At 42.3% G+C, this 24728-nt stretch overlaps 1 protein-coding gene across 1 annotated transcript in view; it reads left to right on the top strand.

The window, feature by feature from the left end:
• The window catches only part of CDH13 (cadherin 13), a 592471-nt gene that overhangs the window by 236139 nt on the left and 331604 nt on the right, over positions 1 to 24728 (top strand). The window contains exon 4 of the mRNA XM_028740139.2: positions 8232 to 8348. Within this exon, the coding sequence (XP_028595972.2) occupies positions 8232 to 8348 (117 nt within the window). The remainder of the gene's footprint in view (positions 1 to 8231; positions 8349 to 24728) is intronic.

Raw genomic sequence — 24728 nt, 5'->3', positions numbered from 1 at the left:
CTGATTATAATGCTAGTGGTTCTGTGCCATTTTCTAAGGTTCCTTTCACATTGCAGTTCCTGTTGCGTCATAGAACTGTGGCTTTTTGACAGATAGACTGGCATGTCACACTAAATTTAATTCACACTAGTGGACATGCTGTGAGACAACAATGAATGTCATTGGACAATGTTATCCCTCCTCCACCCTTTCTGCACATGTGTGCTCCTGTTCCCGCATAATGCTCCCGTGAAAACAGCAAATGCATATTTCAGCCCCAAATTTCTTCACTTTGCTTCCACATTTTCTGGGTTAAGGGAGCTGGAAATTGATTGTTTTCTGGAATCAAATCATGTGGAAATGAATAGTAAACATGCACTACCTTCCATTAGCTCACTGGAAGTGGCATCCACATCATGTGGAAGTTCAAATGTAATGCAGAAATTAACAGTTAGCCGAACATCAGGGAAATGGAATAAACTGTGTGAACAAAGCCTTCAAGGAAAATAAAAGCAAGAGTCTTCTTTGCACATCCCTGTTGGAGTACGTCTGCAGTGAAGCATCCATCTCTCTGGCCAAGCCTTTGCATCTGGCCAGCATGTTATCCAGACTGCGTGATGCAAAGTTGCACCCAATCTCTTTGCCAACATTTGCCCTTATTTGTATCCCCGAGCAGAATTGCTAAGCTCTTAGCACCAAGCAGTTAATGCCCGTTAATTAATTTGGATAGAGGAGTAAATGTGTGAAGTGTGAAGTGGATTGATGCACTTACATTTCCTAGCTCTTTGGATTCTGTTTCAGAGTTTAGCTTGTTTCAAAACGAGCAGTTTGGCCTTGGCCTCCTTCTATGTGAGCATTTTGTCTTCATCACGGACCACCACTTCAACTGTCAGCCCTGGCAGGCTTGGCTTAGAGTGGGAATACAGGAGCACCGCGATGAGCATTCATTCCTTACGACCCTCTTCTCAAAGGCTGTTTTTGGCAGATGCCAGTGGCTAAAGTAGAGAAGGTCAGGATCCTCTCTCAATTACTAGACCTCCTTTACGACTCGGCATTTAGACTGCAGCATGGAGGAGTTTGAACAAGAGCTCTTCCACTCAGGGCCCTTTTCAGAGAATGCCTATGAACTCTGACAAAATGAGCCTTTCACAGAAAATTTGACATTTGTATGCATTGCAGTGAGCATGCTTAAAAGAAACAGCATTAAGTTTGTGGCTGGGATGAAACGAACTTCAGGGTGCAACGAGCACCAGTAGCGATGGTATCCTACTTGAGCACACACACACACACACACACACACACGATTGGTTCAGAAGACCCTTCTTTGAATAAATGATTTATTCCACAATCTGAAACACACTTGCAAGGGAGCAAACACGATTGAATACAGCAATACTTAATTGCCAAGTATCCATATATCAGAATGAGTTTTTATTTAGCAGTGTTGCCAGATTTTGCATTTGCTGGCTCGGAAATAGCCATCTCAGTGGTTTGAAATATTTGCCCCAAATATGAGACACAGGCTCTATGAGGTTGTTTCATGCCAAATCAGCCCATTGGTCCATCTAGTCCAGATTCGTCTGCTTGGACCAGCAAAGTCTCTCAAGCAGACGTAGGTCTTTCTCAGCTGTACTACATGGAATCTTTATAATTGAGGGGGATGGATACTGAACCTGAGCTCTGATGAGGCCAACGGATGTGCTCTGCCACAAGAGTTGTGACAAAGCACCAGCCCCATCTTCCCTGCCCTTTCCACCATCTGTACAAAGAAGCTGTGTGTCTCATCCCTTTTTGTCAATTCCTGGGCATAATACTGTGCAAAAACAGACTCTGCCAAATAAGTGAGAGAGAAAATGAAGGGCAGGGGGCATAAATCACTGCTATTACTGGTTGAGTTTTAGGGTACTAAAACTGATTTTTCACCAAAGGCAGGGAGCTGGGTGCACCACTGTGACTTCAGGGATACAATCGTTCACTTCACCTCACCAGTCTAACCTGCAAGTTGATGCCACTTGTTATATCTTGCTGTGTTCCTTTGTTTAGAGATGGGGATATTTCTGGTCGCAAGCTATCCATCGAACACCAGAAGGAATTTGCAAAGTGCACCCGCTGCGTGCATGAACTTCTCTTCTCATTATATTTGTTTAAAGTGGCTTCCCTGTGCACAGATGCCAGCAGTGCATCAATAGACCCAGATGGATCATTTTTATTTCAGCACAGACCTAGACTACCAGGGCCCTGTATGGCAGAGCCAATAAAATATCTAAAAGTAATTTTTACATGCTGCACTATTGCTTAAGGGAAACGAGAAATTGCTTTTGTGCTTCATTCTCATAATGGAATGAGATCCATATTGGACAATGCACACACATTTATATTTACTTTTTTAACACACACACACACACACACACACACACACACACATATATATATATATATATATATATATATATATCGTGGGTGGAAGGCACAGTCAGTTTATTTATATATGACATTCTCCAAATATACAGGTGTGCTCAAAGTGGTTTGCAAAAACACACACATGTACAATAGGACACACCTTACTTTGTAGTTTTGTTTTAAAGTTTTTAAATATTGTGTAATATTGCATTTGAATATGAATGTTGTGTTTTAATTATTCTACCCCAACTTGGGACTTTAAGGTGGAGGGTGGGAAATTAATTGCAAGAAGAAGAAGAAGAAGAAGAAGAAGAAGAAGAAGAAGAAGAAGAAGAAGAAGAAGAGTTCAGTTAAAATATATTCAAAGGAAATTCATTAGCATAAAGCTTACCATGAAGTCAGTTAACAGCCTCCCAAAGTTGGCCTAAAGGAGGGGTGTCAATAACAATTATTAGATTCCCCCATTATAGTGAATGGGGTCTAGAGGACTTCATTGTCTACATAGTAATGCAGTAAGGTAAAGGTAAAGGGAACCCTGACCATTTGGTCCAGTCATGGCTGAGTCTGGGGTTGCAGCGCTCATCTCGCTTTATTGGCCGAGGGAGCTGGCGTACAGCTTCCGGGTCATGTGGCCAGCATGACTAAGCCGCTTCTGGCGAACCAGAGCAGCGCATGGAAATGCCGTTTACCTTTCTGCCGGAGTGATACCTATTTATCTACTTACACTTTGACCTGCTTTCGAACTGCTAGGTTGGCAGGAACAGGGACCGAGCAACGGGAGCTCACCCCGTCACGGGGATTCAAACCGCCGACCTTCTGATCGGCAAGTCCTAGGCTCTGTGGTTTAACCCACAGCGCCACCCGCGTCCCTAGTAATGCAGTAACAGGTTGCATTTTTAAAAACACTGCGCAGGAGGTGGGGGGTGGCCTGAGAAGTGTCCCAAGGGACCTGGAGGGCTACATTTGTCCTGCTGGCCCGAGCTCCTCACCACTAGCCTGCATTTCATTTCATTTATTTATTTTATATAACCCACCTTTCAGCAATCATGGAGCCAAAGGCATCATACATGTGCTTCCAAGGTGGCGACCCATTCAAGCACTGTCCCAGACCAAACACAAACCCAGACCTGCTTAGTGTCATCAAAGGAGCAGCCTCATGCACTTTCAGACCATACCCTATGGCCATCTCCTTACTGTCTAATCTATTAGAATTTCCAAGAAATGTTTCTAAATAATCTCTAAACTTCTGGCTCTGGGAGATACTTCACTGGGACATATGGAATCAAGAAGCAAAGAGAATTTATCTGAAAGCCAGTGCTAACATTCCCAGTGAGGAAATTAATTGCTGCGGTATATTTTTTCAGGGAAATAACCTATATCTACAGTTTAAGGAAAGAATATGAGAGCAATAGGAGGCGTGAAACTGATTGACTGATCACATTTCTTTCTCCAGAGCTTCAGACAATGAAGCTGCTTGGAAACTAATGAATTTGAGCTGAAACTGCATTCTATTGAGATGTATGCGGCCATGGCATTATGACTAATGGCATGAGACTGACAAGATGTAAATCATTTACTGTGCTGTGTAATGCTCAAGTCTCGTTCAGCTTGCCTTACAGATATGAATCATTTTTAACTAGACTAGGGAATGCCCCCACAAAACATTGATTAAGGGTAGAAAGATCTGAGATCCTGACCTACGTTTTATAACAAAGTATGCAAACACCTGGAGTGATTCCAGTTGACATTTTGGTTGGTGAGATTCCATGACAGAATCCTAAAAATAAGCTGGGTTTTACTGCTCTGTGACCATTGGACCACCAGAACCATTAGATGTGAAAACCTTAGAACATTCAGAAAAGGGTGGAAGATTGTTGTGCCATAGAAAGAATCATTAGAGACTTCACTCTCTTAAGCATCCTGTGAATGGAGACAGACCATCTTACTAACGTGTGTCTGATCTGCATGTGTGTGTGTTTGTGTGTGTCCCCAAGACTTCTGTGTATCTCTGTTGGGACTCAACTTCAGATTGCTTATTGTAGTATCTGGAGCATCAAAGTAACAGATTGTTTGGATGCCGTCTTTCCATCTTTTATGACATGGGTGGCTAATGGTAGTGCTCTGGAATACACTCATCGGATCCAGACACCATGGCCCTTGGGAACTGGATTCTAACATATGGAGGATGATAGGTTAACCACCCCTGCTTTATGGCTAGCCTTCTCCTATATCTGTTGGGAGTTGTAATTCAGTAACATATGGAGGGCTGAAGCTTCCCCAAACCTGTTTTAGAGGATGGTCCAGAGTCCTTCAACTAGTTCTAAAAGGGCAGAATCTTTCAAATCTAATTAATTATCAAGTTTATTTTCTTATCTTGGGGGGGGGTATGGGGAGGGCTGGGAGTGTGAGGTGATTGTACCTGGGTAAGATTTCCGTAGATAGGTCTGAATTTATTTATTTTTTTAAAAACACCTTTATTCATTGATCTGAGATTTATTTGAACAGCTGTTCTTTTTGCTCAGTTATGAAGCCCGGAGCACTGCAGAGTCTTTGAGAGGGCTGTTAATAAGAACAAAGATTTTTAATGATTTGGCAAACATTTTTGAAAGTATTAACTGCCAATATGGAGTCTATGATAACAATCAAGTGGTGCTTGGGATAATTTGTACTTGGCGCACTTGACAGATATTAATTATGTCCGACAGGATCCGTGTGAACTCCTGGCAGGCAGGGAAGGTATTGCGACACAGACAAAATGATTTCCCAGTCATCCAATACAAAATCCTCCTCTGGAACTGCAGTGATAGAATATGTGTGTGTGTGTGTGTGTGTGTGTGTGTGTGTGTGTGTGTGAGAGAGAGAGAGAGAGAGAGAGAGAGAGAGAGAGAGAGAGAGAGAGAGATGCTGGTCTATCTAGCTTTCAGGTTGGTACAGAGAAGAAGCAGGTGCTGAAGAGTTCTCCAGAAGTAATTTATCCAAATCATAGTCTTCCTTCCAGAAGCAGGGGAAATGACAAATATTGTCTATACTGACTGGCAATGGTCCTCTAGGGTTTCTTGCCTCTCTCCCTCTGTATCACTAGTCTCCCATTCTCCCTCTCCTGCCAGTGGGCACCACAACCTGCTGGGCCCTTCCCTGGGATTGTCTTCTCCCCATTCTGTGCCCCCCCCAGGCTCATCCTGCTCCTGGCACTGCCAGCCCCTGACATCCCACACATGATGTTAGCTGTAGAGCAGGTGGGCATGGTTTGGTTGAAATGGCATTGTGGGTCAAATGAGGAGGTGTTGAATGATTCATTAAGCTCCCTAGCCCTGTTGTAGACTCTTCAACTAACATCATGAATGTTAGTTTCCACTTTGCAATTTCATGGGTTTTTTGCTTGCAGCCATTTCATAAACTTATGGGGAAGGAGCCACGTTCCTACCCCAGATCTACACAATCAAACCTAATATATAGCTAATCAACATGGAACACAGCTTCCTGGTCAGCCATAATAGGTTACCGATTGCCACGCCAATGATGATTCCAACTCTTATTGTGACAAATAGGCAACGGCCCAGCTGTCTGACTCATACCCATGGCGGCTTGTAATGAAGTTTTCCTTGCTAAGACTAATGGTGTCTGCTACCAGGAAGTGGCCAGGTCATTCATTCAAATTTTGAATGTGTTAGGATCCCAAAGGGACTTTCCCCAGCAAAAAATAAAGAAACAAACAGAATGGAGAATTCTACAGCAAGGGGGAAAAACATTATGCCCAAGCAGCATTCCACTTTAGATGGACCTTAAATCTGTTTAGTTGGAGTCCACAAAAACAATTTCTGTGTCACTGTGAGCATGAGCCATGATGACAGACAAGTTATTGCTCATATTCAGTAGGAAATCAAACACCTTGATACTATGGTGTTGGAGCGAAAATGTTTCTTTTGAAAAGTGCTATGTGATTAGCATGATAGTCAAAGGATATGTGTTTATAGTGTGTGCAAAATGTATGAAGATACATTGAACCATTAATCCGTCTAGTCTAGATCTGCATCTCTCCAAGATATTAAAGGGGCCTTTTTTCAGCCCTCTTAATTGAGACCTTTTCTTCTGTCAAATTTGGAGTGCTAGGAATTGAATGTATGTACTCGTCCACTGAGCTATACCCCTTGACTTTTGATAAGATTTTTGTGGGACATAGGTCCTTGGTATCCAGAAGGACTTCTTTTGTTAAAAGGGGGTTTTTTGGTAAATTTTTGTCATCACTGATGCAGGTGCTGCAATCTTGTTTAGGTAATTAGTATTGCATACATGTAAGTGGTCCTGGATTGGCTCCCAGGAATCCACAAGGGTGGATGTTGTTGTTGTTCCTACTGTTTTTAATACAGAAGTCTGATTCATGTAAGTCTTCTAACCTCTGCCACAGATACATGGCAGCTGGGCCCCTCTGTCTTCACTTTCAAAGTGGATTTGAAAGCTTACTTCTGCTGCATCACACATTTTGCCTTTTCGACAGACTTCAGTTTTCCTTGACACATCAACTGTGTGTCTTTGCATGTGTGTGGACTCTCTCTCTCTCTCTTACACACACATACACACACACACACACACACACCTCCTTGGAGAGAGCGAAATTAAAAGGCAAAGCATTGCAGTGCTCAGGATCCTCAATATTCCATACAATGAAAGGCTAAAGAACCAAGGCAACTGTCTGAGGATAGAGGCAAATTCAGTGTTAGCATGAATCTTTCATAAATAATGGAAGGTGATATATGATGGCAAGAGAAGATTGTGCCTGTGCAGTTCTCCTGACCAGTGGTGTAGCTAAGGTTAGGTTTGGGGGCTAAAGCCCAGCACCAGGATCTAGGCTAAAACAGATATGCTGGAGCCTATTAATGCTGACACTGGTTATTACTAGGAGTTGTCTAATACATCAGTGTTGGTTCTCTCTGTTTCTCTTTTTCTAGTCATAAATTTAGTTCTTCATGTTTCTGGAGCACTTTGTGATTATTATTTAAAAATAAACCTCATAGAAATTTGTCAGTGTTTTGGTGCAAACTTCTGCTAATAAATACATTTCTGCCTGCATATTTGACTAATATACACATTTCTGCAAGCAGTTTCACCTAATATAATGCATTTTTGTATGTTATTCTCACTAACATATGCATTCATATGCACACTTTCTCATAACATATGCATTTATGTGCACATTGTTTTGACTGGAGAAGCACATCTATTCTGAGTAGAATTAGCATTGGATCCAACCCTTGCTTCAGAAAGTAATGGCAAGTTCCAACATACAATGTGGGACATCATTAGACATCCTCTTGTGAGACATCCTGATACATGAACACCCATCCAGGATGCAGCCAACACCAACATTCTGTGTTCCTGCAGGCACAGTTGTACTCTTACTTCAAAATTGTGAACCACACACTTCTGCAATCAGATCAAACAGGCTGACAGTCTCAGTCACTTGTGCTGGCATTTCTCTTCCCATACCTTCCTTCAGCAGAAATGGAGAGCTGCTAATATAATCACTACTGCTTTCTTGACACAATGTGGTTATAGGGATGCAAGGTGAAGCACGAATTATCTGTCATTATTGACATTCTCATAAATAGGCCGATCCTGAAGATTTCACTTGAAGAAGCTTAATAATGATCTTCATTAATCAGAAGCCTGATCCTGTGTCTTGAACTAACAATACTTCTACAGCTAATGAAGGTTGAGAAAGTCTATTAGTAGGACTCTGGCTCATGGATGCTTTTATTCAGAAGTAAAAAATATGTGCAAGATGGATAATAAATTATGCTGTCCTAAGAAGCCTTGGGCTAATTAATCTCATTATTCTTTCCTTCTTTCTTTAGGAAATCTTTAAGGCAGAAGGCAGCCTTGGAATTGTAAGGCAAAGAAGGTCCATTGTGGCAACTCCAATCTTAATTCCTGAAAACCAGAGATCTCCATTTCCAAGGCCCGTGGGCAAGGTGAGTGATAAAATCTGCTGGCCTTAACCTAAATTGATTGTTACCATTTGCCTTTGCAGAGTTATCCATGGCCACCACCAATGTGATTCAGTAGATCTTTCTTTTTTTAGTGCATTTGGATTAGTGGTGCTTCTGAAATTCCTCCAATCCAATTTATCTCTGAATTTTAAAGTACTGAATGACCCAGTCTTACTTTCAGAGTGAAATCAGTGCATTAGAATCCTCTATCTTATACTAATACCAAAATGCTGGGAAGAACATGTGCAAGAATAGTTTGCTTCAGATTTTATTTCCTTCAATTTATTCATAACTTCTCCTACTTTCCCTGCTTTTCTGGTTCTAGTTCAGTGGTAGGGTATATGTCTTGCATGCATAAGATCCTAAGCTCAATTTCTGGAATCTAGGACGAAGAAGTAACCCAGTGTAAGCTACTGGAGAGCCACCAAAAACCATAGTGGTCTAATTAGTACAGTAGAATTCTTTGTGTTAACATGTAAAATAAATAAATAAATAAATAAATAAATAAATAACACCACTACAAAAAAAGCAATATTTATGTAACTACATGCATGCTGAATTCCTTTTGTGTGCTGGCTTACCATCATCCACTTGTACTTGTACATCATGATTAAAACTACAAAAAGCCCTATTCATGTGGTTGTCTAGCTGGTTGTGTTAAATTCTTTTTGAATTTTGTTTTACTGGTCATAGGAGCTCATGTGAACTCCTAAAGCACCATACAAAAAGAATATTGATCTAGTCCTAGGTATGGGCTCACCAAAATGGTTTTTCTGCAGTGTTTTATATGTGGGCATCAGTAATGTGGAAGATATATATATATAAAAAGATGAGGTGAAGGGAAACTGCAATTAACTGCATGTGTTTCAGTACCAAAATTGATTTTAGAAATTCTTTCATCAAACTGGAATAAAGGAGAAGGTAAAACATTGGCAAAAGTGAGTCTACAGAATAATAAATAAATGGAATGCGATAAATTGACTCTTGCCTTATTTTGGAGAGAGAAGCCTGGTGTTTGTTTGTGGAATGGATAGATTTTTTCATTGGAACATCTAATTTGGTACAGAAAGTAATTTCCACTAATTGAGATGGGTTCCAATTGCCATATCTAAAGCCACACTAGCACACTTACCTCTAAAATTCCTATATGCGGTTGCAATGGTTTGTGTTTTCAAGATGTGGGGGCAGAGTTCTTGTGTGCACTAGAGCACTTAACAGATTTGTAAGAAGGAATTGTTTTTTATATATATGCACATCTGGCAGTAAATATGGGAAGGTGCCTCATTTGACCTTTTTCACAGTTGCATTACATTTGAAGGGCAAAGCACTTATGAGATGTTTATCAGCAGCTCTGTATTCATCCACCACAACCCCCCTCCCTTCAGGAAAAGGTTGCTTGGAATAACCTTAACATTTCAAGTGGCAAACTCAGCCCTTGAATCACAATACTTATTGTTGGATCAACTGAATCAGATGCGGGCTAGGGTGACATTGCAACATTGCCATACTTAAATAGCTGAATGTAATAGGGAAGAGTTTTACACTTGGTTATTTCTGTATTCACAGTAGGATTTTAACCCTGATGCATGTTACATTGCTGTGAGAGCTGGTGGACTTTAAGAACATATGAAGCCCCCTGCTAGATCATAAAGTATTGTTTTCCAAGAAGAGCTGAAGACAAGAGGTCTTCCCCCTTGTTGCTCTACCCCAGACACTGATACTCACCAATATTCCTCTTGATGTGGGTCCCACTCAGCAACTGGTTTAAACTAGGGTTTACCTAACTTGGGTCTCCAGCTGTTTTTGGATTACAACTCCCATCACCCCTAGCTAGCAGGACCAGTGGTCAGGGATGATGAGAATTGTAGTCCAAAAACAGCTGGAGACCCAGGTTTGGGAAACACTGGTTTAAACTGTCTTTGTACATAAAAAAAGACCATGAGCCCAGCTTAGTCAGGTCAAGAGACCCTCTTGTCTGGTATCCTGTTTCCCATAGAAGCCAACCAGATGCCTCAGATTAATCTGCTAGCAGGATGTGAAAGCTTCATGAGAACATGGACAGTATGAGAATCCAGGATGAAGTGCTTTGCTTTAAATGAAAGCAGTTAGAGGGGAAAGTGTGATACTATCAGTGTCCTGGTCTTTGAGAGGCCATGGCTCAGAAGAAGCCTAGCCAGATGTCATCAAGAGGCCAAGTCAATTGGGAATCCAGATCCCCTGCAGCTCCTTGGGGAGATCCCAGGGTAGCTATACCAAACCTTGTCTCTGTAAACACCTGAATCCAACTGAAATCTTCTATGTGTTGATTGCGCTTTAGTTTAGTAATCCCCACCTCCCCAGGAAATCTTACTGGCTGGCTTATAAAATAGGCACCACCTGATTTTGCAATCTTTGGCTCCTGTGAGTGTGGGGAGATTGGGTACTGTGAGAGACAGCTCCACTGAATCAGTTGATGGCAGCAAGGGTTTGTCTTCTGGCTGGAAGGATCCTTAAAAAAGTGCTTTGGTCAGATACCAAATTGGTATTGAATATCTTCTGCAGGGGGAAAAGAAAACCCATGTGGGGGATGGAACAGTCCCAGGATGCATGATACCACAGGTTTGCTGAACTTATCAAAAGTTATGCAGGTATTGGGACAGGGGTATGCACTTGTGAAGTGTTAGCTTTTTTTAACTTGCTTTCCTTTCTAGCAGGCCCGTTTGCTTCTTTTTCCACTTGATATTGTGGAAATTGTTTTCTTTTGTTACTGTTTCATAAATGTTTAATTTGTTTTGCTTTGGCACTGATTACAATGGAGACCTGGCCAATCTCTACAACTTTGGAATTTTCCATCCAGATGGCATGTAGCTTGCAGCACTCCCCAAAGGAGTGTTGCACTGCTCCTGAAGGAACCAGACTTGCCAAATGCAAATAATTCATATTATATAAGCAAATGTAAAGGGTGGGGTGGGGTGGGGTGGGGTGGAGGTGAGGGTATCCTCTAAGTTTCATGTAACTGCTGGGAATGCAAGGAATGCATAATAGAGGCAGGACGGCCAAGGCTGATCAAGAGGAAGAGGGTTAACAATTTATGGGGATTTGTGCCACCAGAAAGGAAGGAGCCAGGGCTGGTGGAAGGGAAAGAGATTGGAGAGGTGTAGGATGTGTCAGGAGCCAGTTACTTGGTCAACAGAAACGTGTGTTTGTGTGTGTTCAGTGCACCTTAGGAGCTACTGTAAGTGTGTGCTCTGTCAATAAAGAATTAAACTACCAGCCATTTGTCCTCCTTAGACTGAGTGTACTCAGGACAAAAACCTTATAACTGGAGAGTTGGAAGGGATATTGGAGGTCATATAATGAAACTCTCTGTTCAACAATGGACCTACATTGCAGCATGAAACAGCATTATGTCTGTCAGATGGCTGGTCAGCCTCTGTTTAAATACATCCAGGAAAGACAACCTCATCTCATCTCTTGATAATTTGAAGCTACTGTCAAACAGTTCTTACAGTTCAAAATTCCAACTACTGCTTAGCTGTAGTTCTATACTATTTCCACTCCCTGGATAGGAAGAGAAACAGGGAACAAATCTGCCCCATCTTCTGAAATGTAGTTAATGAGATAAACAGCTACCATGTCCCTGCTTAATCTTAAGAACAGAGGAACTGCCTTGTACCAAGTGAAATCATTGGGCCATCTAGCTCAGTATGGTCTACACTGACTGGCAGCAGCTCTGGGGTTTTAGACAGGGAGTCTCTCTCCCAACCCTACATGGAACCTCCTGCATGCAAAGCACATGCTGTGCTGCTGAACCACAGGCCACCACCATATTCTTTTGAGCAACCCATCTTGGCAGGCTTGGAAAACCACCCACCAGAGCAGAGACTTTTCATTTTGAGGATAATATAGGAATAAAGGAAGCTGCCTTATACTGAGTTAGATCATTTGTCCTTTTAGCACTGAATGGAAGCAGCTCTCCAAGGTTTCAGGTAGGGAGTCTCTCTCAGCCCTACCTAGACATGTTGAGGATTGAACCAGAGAGCTTCTGCTTGCAAAACAGAAGCTATAACTAAAGAGCTATGGTCCTTCTTAGCTGCCTAGGATAGTGTTTGAACAGTTAAACCTGCCTTATGCTGAGTAAGACCCATGGTTTATTAAGCCCGGTGTGGTCTACAGTAGCAGTAGCTTACTAAGGTTTCTAGCAGCGGTCTTCAATGGACACATTTGGAGATGATGGGGATTGAACCTGAGGCCTTCTGCACACAAATCAGATGTTCTGCTATTGTCCTCATTTTTTTCTTGTCTAAACAAACCTATTTCTTCAAACCATTCCTCAAAGGACTTGGTATCAGACCCCTCACCATTCTGGTTGCCCCACTATGGACTTGATCTAGTATGTCAGTGCCACAATGCCCAGAAGTGGACTTAATACTCCAGTTGTGACCTCAACCATTGCTTCATATTGGAGAATGTTCATGCCTCACCACATTCAGAACACTCGAAGATCCCCCCTCCTATAGAATTTTCTAGGAATGTATCAACCTTCATTCCAAATAAACCTAATGCTGCGCCTCTTGGCAGTTTCAGGAAATCTCTCCTATGAGGAAATAATGGGAAAACAAAAATGAAATGACTTTTGCTTCTACCATTCATGTCCGTATTTCCATTCACTTGTCATAAAAAGACATCAGGAAGGAATGGGGATTCATGCATTCATTTTTAATTTGCTTTACAAGTAAATAAACATCAATGGTGTGCCCAGGCCGCAAGTGTTTACTTGTACTGTACCTGTGAATGTAGCTTTGGGAAGCAGCTCAATCTGTTTCAGAGCCAAAACATTTCTTTACAATTTGACTTGTTATCTGGGACCAAATTACATTTGTTAAAAATGAAACTCTGCCTCCCCATTCACTATAATGGGGAAACTACAAATGGCTATAGTTCTGAATTTTTTTGCTTTCACAGAAGTGAATGAAATTTGCAGGCACAGCAATCCCTCCACATTCAGCTGAGCCTGCTAAACTGTAGGCAGGTAGATACAACAATTTTATTACAGGGCATTTTTAAAGTTCTATACAATATATTATTCTGAAATGCAGAAACTGGGGTGGAGTGGGGCATTCCACTAATTATTTTTTGATCAGGAAGACTGAAATTCTTCAACAGTTCAGTCAAGTCCTGAAAAAGCACTCTCAAATTTTCAACCAAAATTATTTTCATAGCAAATTCAGTCCAGCTTTAATTTGCTTTTCTTTGCATTTCTGGGCTGCTTCAATGTAGCTGATTGTTGAAAGATTCTGGACAGGCAAAAGAAAGTACTTCTTCACACAGTAGATAAACTATGGAAGCTGTATAACTCTGAATGCCAATTGCTGGGAATCACAAGTTTTAAGAGGTAGTAGTGCTCAGGTTATGCTTGCAAGCTTCCCATGGACATTTAGTGGACCACTTTGTGAACAGGATGCTGAACTTGATGGGTCTTTGGCCTGGTCCAGCAGGGCTCTCCTCCTTGTCTTGTGTTCTTAGACTGCAGGCAGCTGATTGAGTGAACACTAGGCTGCAAAAGATTGTCTTTGGTACAGTGATGTGTTGTGTGTTTCAATTTGAGAATGGGGGCATTTGCTTTTGTTTTGTTTTCTGCACTGGCAGAATCTCGGAGAAACCAAAGAAGAAAAAATGTGCAGGCGAGCCAAGCAGCTTGGGTGTAATAAAAATGTAATATTGAGTGTTATTGAGCTTGCTCCCTATAAGGACGTACACAGCTGAGCTGATCAATAAAATGCTATAATGAGTTATAGTCATCAGATTGGAGTGGGGAAAATGAATTAGCTATAACTTCATACGGTCATTTTCAGAGAAGTTACTTGTCTGGAAAAGCTACTTGCTGGCAATCTGTGCTCCTCCGGCAGGAATGCAGTTACAAACCACTTCTGTGTCAACAAGGAATAAAGACAGAGCATCTCTTGTTCCTGAGCATGTGGCAATGTGACAGAAAGCTACGGCCCGTGTCCTCGTGTAACTGGAGACTGATTTGAGCTGCCAGTGGCTGAAGGTCTCTTCCTCTGGGGAGTTGGACACGAAGCTGCCTTTGCTAGCGCCGTGACTATGAATACAAATTGCACGGTCGAGCTACCTAGTGTTGTAAGAAGAAATGCATTGCACAGTGGGCTAATGGCAAGTCATTGGCTGGATTCAGACATATCAATATCAGTCTGACAAACCATGGTTTATTGGATGGAAAAGAAGTGTTGTGCATTGGTACTTCAGCCTCTTACATGCCTTAACACAGGCATAGGCAAACTCGGCCCTCCGGATGTTTTAGGACTACAACTCTCATCATCCCTGACCACTGGTCCTGTTAGCTAGGGATAATGGGATATGTAGTCCCAAAACATCTGGAGGGCCAAGTTTGTCTATGCCTGCCTTAACACATTGCTTCTGCGTATTGCTAGATGTTTGAACTCTGAAGTTGTGGCTTAAGCCTCTGGTTGGTATGCAGATTACTCAGAGTAGACACATTAGAATTAACGAGCATGATTAAGCAGCTTTCTGATGAGGAAAGGCTGCAGCATTTGGAGCTTTTAAGTTTGCAGAAAAGGTACATTAAGAGGTGACATGATAGAAGTGTATAAAATTATGCATGGCATGGAGACGGTGGATAGCTTCCTCTGTTCCTATAGCTAAATGGGCAAATAGTCTGACAGGATAGAAGGCAGTTTCCTTTGTTCCTGTAGCAAAACAAAGTACTCTTTGGCATATCTACTCTCCTGAGTTTTCAGTTGTTTTGATTTGCATGTTGATGTACAGCTCTGGGCTCAAACCTATAATGCTCTGATGCCTGGGTCCAGGATATGCTTATTACTGATGAATCTCATCCCTATAGCTTCTTCCAACATTAGCCATATGTGTGTGGATGATACACAAGCCTAAGGCATGTGCTTCTGTTAAAAACTGGAGAGCTGTGCCTTAAAAGCTGACATGCTTGAGTGCTCTGCTAGATGAGGCTAGAGCGTGCAATACCTTGCATGACTGAATCTTACATGAGTACAACTTGATTTGTGCTTGCAATTTCCTCACTAATAAACATACAACATGTCCAAACTTAGCTAGGACTAATTTACGACTGTTTTGATGAACTGAACCACTGCATCAAATCCAGCTGACGATACAATGTTTGGGAATGGCCTTTCTTCCTTTAAATAATGCAGCCTAGAGACTATGGACTGGAGGAGAATTCAATTCAGTTTGCATTTAAAGACACTTTTGCACTTTCTGAAACAATGTGAGAATGGAAGCACAACTGTCCTTTGAAATTTGCACTGATCTGAATTTTGTGATGGAGTTCTCTGACCTACCAGCATTTACAGAAATGCACTCTATTGCTTGTGAGATGTGTACAAAATACAAACATGTCTTTGCTAGAAAAAGCTCACAGAAATGCTGAATAATTTTCACGAGATTTTTTTAAGAAATGCAAATTACTGCAGAAATGTGGAGAACTGAATAACTTGGAAAACTGAGAGAAGCTAAAACTGAGGGATAATAATAAAATTAATAATACCATTTAATGCCAAAATAGGAAAATCAAATTCTATTAAAATATAAACCATAATTTACATACACAATTAATGTATGCAATAAAACAATTCAATTAAAACAATAGTAATTAAAACAGGACACACAGCTCAAAAGATCAAGGGAATACATATGTAAACAAGTGCAACTTCAAAAGTTGGTGGAATACCAAGTAGGATAGGGTCTCTTATAATTCAACAGGGTGCATTCTATAACACTGGTGCCACCACAGAAAAGGTCCACCTGTTCATCACCACACACCGATAATAACTGTGGTGGTGATTTTTTATGAGCTTGAATGTTGCAATATTGGACTGTTGGTTTCTGCATAACTCTTCTGCACTTGAACTCTTTGAGTTTGACTTCACTCCCTGAAGCTGTTCTTTAGTTCTGCCATGTTTCCTGTGGCAAAATGAAGATGTTTCCTTACAGCAGGAGTGGTCAACATGGTCCCCCCAGATGTTGTTGCCTACAGCTCCCATCACATCTCAATTGGCCATGCTGGCTGGAGCTGACGAGAATGGGAGTCCAACAATATCAGGGCCTCACATTTCCCCAGACCTGATCTAGACATTCTGAAGAACAGCCTGATTTCTTACCCAAACACAAGTTCACCACAAGCAATGTTCTTGTTGCATCATTCCTGGCTGGTCACATTTGCTTTGGGAGTTTTCCAACCCTCCTTTAATCACAGTAAATGGGAATAACTAAGCATCTGCCTTTTTGAAAGCACAGAGGCAACACTTTCATAAGCGAGATGGACATTTGTGTTCTTTAATTATTAAAAAAGAAAACTTCTAATTAGGCAGCACAACAAAGACACAATGCAGAGATCCATTTCCTCCTTTATATTATTGCCGGCCTCTCCTGTCCGCCTGGGAGCCAGCTTATTGCTTGTAACTGACTACCCCCTTCCTCAGTATCTCTTAATTAAATAGCTATCAGACACCAAGCATGAGCCTGTGTTGATGGGCCTGGCCATTTAGCAGACCTTACACTTCTGCATGTGAGGCAGCATTCTTGTGGGAAAACAATGAGATTAAAATATTTTAATACACTCTTGGCAGCGCTTCCGCTCGACGTCCAGATGGCCTGGGTTACCAATGTTGACGGGTATTATTGATGCATTTCCTCACATTCTCTTGCTGATACAAGCAGAGGGATGTCATATTTGGGGGCTGGCAATTTTTTTGGTCTCCATCCATATGCTACTGTTACAATTTATTTGTCCGCCTCAAGTAGGATGAAGTATGGAATAATGGGATGCACCGTACCCTTTAATTACTGGGATTGTTTATTTGTTAGTTGCTCACGAAGAATGACAGATATTTATCCTATGACGAATGGAAGGCTGGTGGTTTTATCTGCTTTACCTGGTGGAATTGTGTTTTGCCAATTTCTTTTTATATTCTATCACATGCAGTTAGAATCAGACGCTGACAGTTATGTCAGTCAGGAGCTGGATGTCTCGACTTGACGCTGGAATCATTTGAGCATAGGGATAGTCAATGTAATGCCCTTCTCCAAATGTTGTTGGACTGCACCTCCCATCATGTATGTGTGACATTATGCATGCAATGTGCACACATCACATCGCCAGGTGGAGGCCAAATGGAGAGCCCAGCATGGCATGACTCAATGGCTGGCTCCTCCTGCGAGAGAGGAAGATGCACTGCACTGGGCTCCCCGCTTGGCTGCCTCCGGATGATGCAACGTTGCGTGTGTATTGCAGGTTATGCATATGACATTACACACGTACAATGCACATCGGTGGGAGGAGGCTGAGTGAGGAGCCAAGTGCAGCGCGGCTTCCTCTCTCATGTTTGGGAGGAGCCAGCCATTCAACCTCCTCCACCCCCTCAACATTCAGGGGGCCTGGCCCCCTCCCAGAAAATATTGAGGGGGCCAAGGACCCCTCCATTGCTATGCCATATTCAGTTTTCTCTGTGCCCTAGCATGGTTTGGGACACTGTCAGGACCTGCCAGGACTGGAATCAAGAACCGTTGGCTTTGTTTGTTGAGATACCAGAGCTATTACCTTGGGCAATGCATCATTGTTCAGCTACCATGAGATAGATTAGGCTGAGACATGGGCTTGTATAAAATGCTGGTTCTACTCAGAGTAGACCCATTGACATTAACAGGCATGATCAATGGGCCAATTGATTTCAGTAGGTCTATTCTGAGTAGAACGGACATTGGATGCAATCTGTTGTGACTGAGATGGGTTTTGAACCCAGGACCAGTCTAAATTTGACACTCTTGCCTCTACACCTCCGTGCTTCTCTTAGAAGGCAGCATAATAAAATACAATAATTTGCATTTGCTCTTTCCTGTTTGGGGTTTCTAGAAATTACAGGACATGGGCCAAAGCTACTCATCACTTGGCACCACTTGTTTAGGGAAGCTTTTAATGTTTAATAGGTTATTATATTTTAATATTCCGTTGGAAGCCACCCAGAGTGGCTGGGGAAACCCAGCCAGGTGGGTGGGGTATAATTAATAAACAAACAAACAATAATAATAATAATAATAATAATAATAATAATAATAATAATAATAATTTTATTATTTTATTATTATATTGAAAAAGACCCTTCTTCTCATTTAGCTATTGGGGGATACTTGGGGTGGGGGTTTTTTGGGGGGGGGGAGCAGTGAAGTCTGTTTAATAGGCAACAGTTGACATGGAAAATTAATTGGTTCTTTTCTAACTGTGGCACAAATGTGCCACCTCCCCCCCCCCCATTTGTACAAGTGGCACGTGCATGCCATGCAGGCTGCACAATTAAGGTGAGCATGTTATGCAGCATACTCACAGGGCCACTGTGGATTTTTGAGGGGGCTGACCCCCTCCTTGAAATTTTGGGGGTGCCCTTGCACCCCCTGATGGTGCCTATGCTGTGGTACCATTTACACTATACATGTAGAGCAGTATGGTGCCACACTGAAGAGAATTCTGCAGTTCCCAGAGTGGCTGAACAATTAAAGCCCTATTCGCAGGAAACTCTGGGAACTGTAACTCTTGGAGGGGAATAGGGGGTCTCCTATCAACTCTTAGCAAACTACAACCTCCAGAATTCTTTTGGGGAAAGATATGGCTGCTTAAAGTGGTGTCATAGTGCTTTAAATGTATGGTGTGAATGTGGCCTGTATGATTCTTGGATGCCTTCATCACAGAGTGGCTGCAGTTCAAAAGACTACTTTAAAGGAGTGTTCAAAGACTGGCATGCGTGGAATTTTAGATTCCACCTCTTTAACAGTTGTCTTTCTGCAAATACTGTAAACTGAATTCCTCCCTCCCCGAAAATTCTCCTTAGTTTCAAAAGCAATTTGGGTGGGACTGGACTTCAAGAAAAAACAGGATTATCCCAGACTGTGTGTGTATGGAAATTGCTGTGTGGTCCTAGAGGGGGGAGAGAAGTTGTTTTTAACCTTTCTTTAAAAAAGAAGATGGTTTTAAATTGTTTTAGAAGTTATAACTGTATTAGGATTGACATGTTTGCTGCTCTGAGCTCCTTTGGAGAAAAGTTGTGGAGTAGAAATCAAATTAATAATAAAATAAAAAATAATTTGTCTCATGATTGGAGCAGAAATCAATCCAGCCAATCTTATCAGTATTCACTGTTGTTGCTTTCAGTCTATAAATGATGCCTAATTGATAATGTTCCCCATTTGCATTGCATTTCCTTTATATTGAAATGAATTGGGTGTGTTGACAATGTGACTTGCTCAGTTTGTGCAGCTTTTTGCAATTACGTGAAATATTTTGCCACAGCAGAGAGTGAGATGATGTGTTTTTTGTAGGTGGAAGACTAATTTCAGTGGAATGGGAATGGTGCTTCTGTGTGACAAATGTGGGGCAAAAAATTATGCCTTGGAATCATAGAGTTGGAGTGCAGAAATCACATCCTTAAATCCCTAAAGAATGGTACTTAGGAGCACAGTAGGCAGCCATTCTGTGCTCACAGTAAAGCCTAGCTAAGGACATTATGAGGTTTTCAGGAAGCATGGGCTCCTAGGAATGCACCAGAGCAAGGTCCACCTGAGAGAATGAATGAAAAAGACACTTTGTGAGCCACAGCCCCCGGCTGACAAATCTGGTCAGCCAGGGGGCATGGCTTGGGCTATTTAAACAGCTGCATGGCTGGGGGGCTCTCCCTTCTTGCCTACTCGTGCTTCGGATCTCCCGCCCTCCCACCATATTTTCATGTGTTCACCATCTTGGCCTTGCTATGGACCACGATTGGTCACCTGTTGAGGGGGGCAGGTAGGAATTTTCCCACTTGGTAAATTGACACCAGCCATGTGGTTTTCGCCTGCCTCGTAGCAATCGTCACAACTTTGTAAGGTTTGGTGGTTAGGCATTGGAAAAACCTAGATTATGGGAGGGGAGGTGAAGGCCTTCACCTGCCCCTCCTCTTTAAGGGTATTCTGTTAAAGGGATCTGGTGTGTGTGTGGATCTTGTCTGAAGCCCAACTAAGGGCTAAGGCCATGCCATGACCCCATGAGGGACCCTGGGGGAGTTTGCAGTTAATGGTCATTGGCAGGTGGTTGACCCTTACTGGACCACCTGCATGGTGGGCAGGAGTCAGATATAGTCATTTCTAGTCCAGTGCCTAAGCCAATACCACTCACATCTGTAACCAATAAAGTTGTGGCCTTATTTAGCCCATAAACACAAAATTCTGGTGTCCTTGACATGCAAAAAGACACTTTGCAAACACTTCTTGCCATCTCAAAATTAAGGCAAATGTAACAGACAGACAGACAGACAGACAGACAGACAGTGGTGTTGCAATGGGGGGCGGGGGGGGGCAGTATGCCCCGGATTCCATGTCTGCAGGGGTGACAAGTCACCCATTGGGGGCTCACGGTGGTGCGAGAGGCCATTGTGCCGCCGCAGCTGCATGTGGAGGATCCTCCGTTCGCGGCTGTAGCCGCGAGCAGAGGATCCCGGCGCCAGCGGCAAATCGCTAAGTACAGTGCATGTGTAGTGTTGCACGCATGCACTGTACGTGGCGATGCCACACATACGCTATATAGCGGTTTGCCACTGGCGCTGCTCCAGTGCCTTACAGACGGTGCCAGGATCCCTCCATTGCCACTATAGCCATGAACGGCTGTAGCAGCGGTGGAGGGATCCCAGCACCGTCTGTACGGCACTGGAGCGGCACCGGCGGCAAACCGCTATACAGTGCGTGTTCAGCGTCACTACGTACAGCACATGAGTGCAACGCTGCACATGCGCTGTACTTAGTGATTTGCATGCATTGTATGTTGCGACACGGCACATGCACCCTACATAGCGATGCCCGCCCCGGGTCTCATGACACCTTCCTTCGTCCCTGCAGAAAGACAAAAGGATGTCATCAAAATCTTCTGTCCTTCGTGATCATTTTTGAATGCAAATTGTCATGTCTTTAACTGGGGGTGAATAGTCTTAAACTGAAGGAAAAAATTGGGCATAGGACTACTTTAAATGAACACAGCCCTGATGAAATATTCTTGTGCAAATAGTTCTGCTTGCATAAAACATTTTCAGAAGTATTGTTGTTGGCTAAACTGGAGACCTCACACATGTTGACAAAGTAATTATAAACTGAATTATAAATACCACCCTCTTTTTTAAGCAGTTGTTTTGGACTGAACAAGGGAAAAGGACGTGGAAACTTTTTTGTTTTTTTAAAAAGAGGGAATGTCCTTATCTAGTTGCTGTGGTGACAGATTGGTGGGAGATACATTAGCTCTATAGCAACAGCGGAATTAAATTTTCTGCCCAATATTGAAATATCAGTACCTAATTTCCTGTATCTTCATAATAAATCACACTAATGACCTTGGATATATAATCTGGTCTATGCTCAAGAGCTTACTTAGCAAAGGATAATATGAAGGGATTAACTCCTGTGCTGGGAGTGTTGACCTAAGCCTTGGGATTTAAGGAAATCTTGATTTCTTTGTAATGAAAAAGTAGAGATGTAAGTGTACAGTGTCCCGTAGATGTGCTTGGGTCTCTTGCTACAATGTGGCATAGTGAACAAATAGATTCTTTTTTTAAAGAAAGAAAGAAAAGAAAATGCCTCCTAAGTATCTGCACACCATGAATGTTCAGTGTCAAGAAATAGATTTGGATCTCTATTAGCAGTGCCATTCCTCAAGAGAACTACTTTGAGGTTGCAGTCCTAAACATTCTTACTAGGGAGAAAGCCCCACAAAAGACAGGCAGCCTTAATTTCAGTATACCTATTTCCCATTGAAAAGACATGGAGGTCAGGTTGGAGGCTGTGGGTAGGAAGCTGGGGACCACCGGTTTGTGTGTGATGATAAGAGCCTTCTGGATCAGGCCAGAGGCCCACCTAGTCCAACATCACAGTACCAACCAGATGCCTGGGGGAAAACATCAAGCAAGACCCCAGCACAAGAACACTTCTCCCTCCTGTAGTTTCCAGCAACTAGTATTCAGAAGCATTTCTGCCACATCACCATGATAGTAGCCACTGGTGTAGCCTTCTCCTCTATGAATTTGTCTAATCCTCTTCTAAAGCCAGTCAAACTGGTGGCCATCTCTGTCTCCTTTGGGAGCGAATTCTGTAGTTAAGAACTGTTTCGACTGTTCTGAATCTTCCAACATTCAGTTTCACATGATGTCCCTGAGTTCTAGTGTTATGCGGGAGGATACAAACATTTATCTATCCACTTTTCTTCGCATCATGCATAATTTTATAAACTTCTGTCATGCCAGCCCCTTTTTGCCTCTTCTCTAAACTAAAATGTCCCAAATGCTGCAACCTTCTATCATAGTGGAGTTGCTTGATCCCTTTGATAATGTTGGTTGCCCTTTTCTTAATCTTTTCCAGCTCCCTGAACCTCAAAGACACAGTGGTTCAGGCAGCTGCATGTATATAAGCAAAGGCCGGAGTTTGTTTTTCTAACCAATCCAGAACATAGAATTCCTCCCTGGAGAGCAGGGAACAGGCTAAAGCTGAAATACTATGCACACATAGTCCCGCTGAACTGAGATTTAGTCCTTAATAAACATGCATAAAATTGTGCTCACAAGACAGGTGGTCCAGGAGACACCTGAGAGTGATAGGAGCTCATCAATTGAGATATTAACCTCAATCCAAGCAGTGCCACCTCTGAGATCTATGGCTGCTGCAGACATACATAAACCCATGATCATTGTGGCCAAAAGATGTGTTAGAGACTAGCATGGACAACCTAAAGCCTTGGGAACATATCTGGTCTAAGGGTTTTTGCCTGAGGGGGAAATCATTTGGCACACCAAGTCAATGGGCAAGCAACAATACAGAGGCAATGAAGGGTTGAACTGATGCTGGTAGGAATTCCAGCCCTTTCCTTGCATCTCTTCCTTCAGTCAAGAAGTTGAGCACTTAATTTACTGGCAGTTTCTATTAAGGCAAGGGTAGGCTGAGGTTCCACAAAGCAGAGCTGGCTATAAATTATGAAAAGGTTAAGGAAAGCAGCCAGACAGATGATTCCCAAAGAAGGTAATGTGTGTTTTATATGGATCTCATACGCCGTCACATGTAATTAGCTGGGACTTTGAGGAGGGGCAGATGTTTGACGCTCTTTCCCCTGCCTTTGTGCTGCTAGCACTATTTAATCATCAGTGATTAATGGGGAGCTTTTGATAACAGTAAATTAAAGAGGGGAAAGTGCTACCATCATTTTAGCAAAGCTGAGTATATCACTAGCTCATGAGCTAAACCCCATGTCAGCTTGTTTTTTTTAAAAAAATATATGTAACACTGAACCAATCCACATATAAAAGATATGATGCATTATATAGTAATTGCATTTATTACCCCAGGTACAGTTATGTTATTTGGGGAGCCAGGGAACACATTGACCTGGATCCAATGATAATTGCTATGTAGAACTACGTGACTCTCATGATTTTGCTGCTGGTGAGAGCAATCCAGCTGTGTCTATGTTTGAACCTGGAATCTCCTGCATGCAAAGCAGATGCTCTACCACCGAACTATGGTCAATGATTGTCAGGTCAGCATAGACTGATTCAAAAGGTACAGCAGCCACGGGCTCAAACACTTAATTTCTCTTTCAACCTGATTCTATGATCTTCTTTGAACCTGTCTGTCCTCTACAGACCTGGTGCTAGATCCCAGCTGTTGTTTTGCCAATGGTGAGATATGTTGCATTGCTTTGTAAGCCTCTGAGGATGTGAGTATAAACCACTAGTAAATAGCAAATACTTTTGCTGTGACATGTTCATAGAGCCACAACTATTGATGTTTCTCACTCAGAGGACTAGTAAAATCATTCAGAGAGAGAAAGAGAGAAAGGGTGCTGTCAGAAAATCAACTACCAAACCACTAATAATGCTAGTCTGGGGACCACGAATAGATAAGGAAAAAGACCACTTGGAATTGATTTCTCATTTCTTCATTCTTGTTCATCTCTCATTGGTAGGACTGACCCCAAATCTTCCTCCCCTTTTACCACTTCATTCTCGGTGAGTTAAATGGAGGGGATTTCATTGATTTGGCGGCAGCAGTGTGAAGGGGATGGAATATATGAGCCTTCCAAATGACCTCAGATCCACCATTTTCATCTTCAATAAGTCCTGTGCAAAGAACCTAAAGAACAGCCTGCTGGATCAGGCCAGTAGACCATCTTGTCCAGCACACTGTTCCACTAAGCGTGGGAGAGAAATTCAACTCATTTCACATTTAAAGGCAAACTGACTTAATTCACACTTTCCAAGAAAATGTGTGAACCAAAACACAGTCATACTTTGAAATTCACACATCTCTAGATTT

This window comes from Podarcis muralis, chromosome 7 (assembly GCF_964188315.1).
Source record: "Podarcis muralis chromosome 7, rPodMur119.hap1.1, whole genome shotgun sequence".
NCBI classification, from domain to species: domain Eukaryota; kingdom Metazoa; phylum Chordata; class Lepidosauria; order Squamata; family Lacertidae; genus Podarcis; species Podarcis muralis.
The sequence above is the reverse complement of the archived record's forward strand: the minus strand, read 5'-3'. Positions and strand labels throughout refer to the sequence as shown.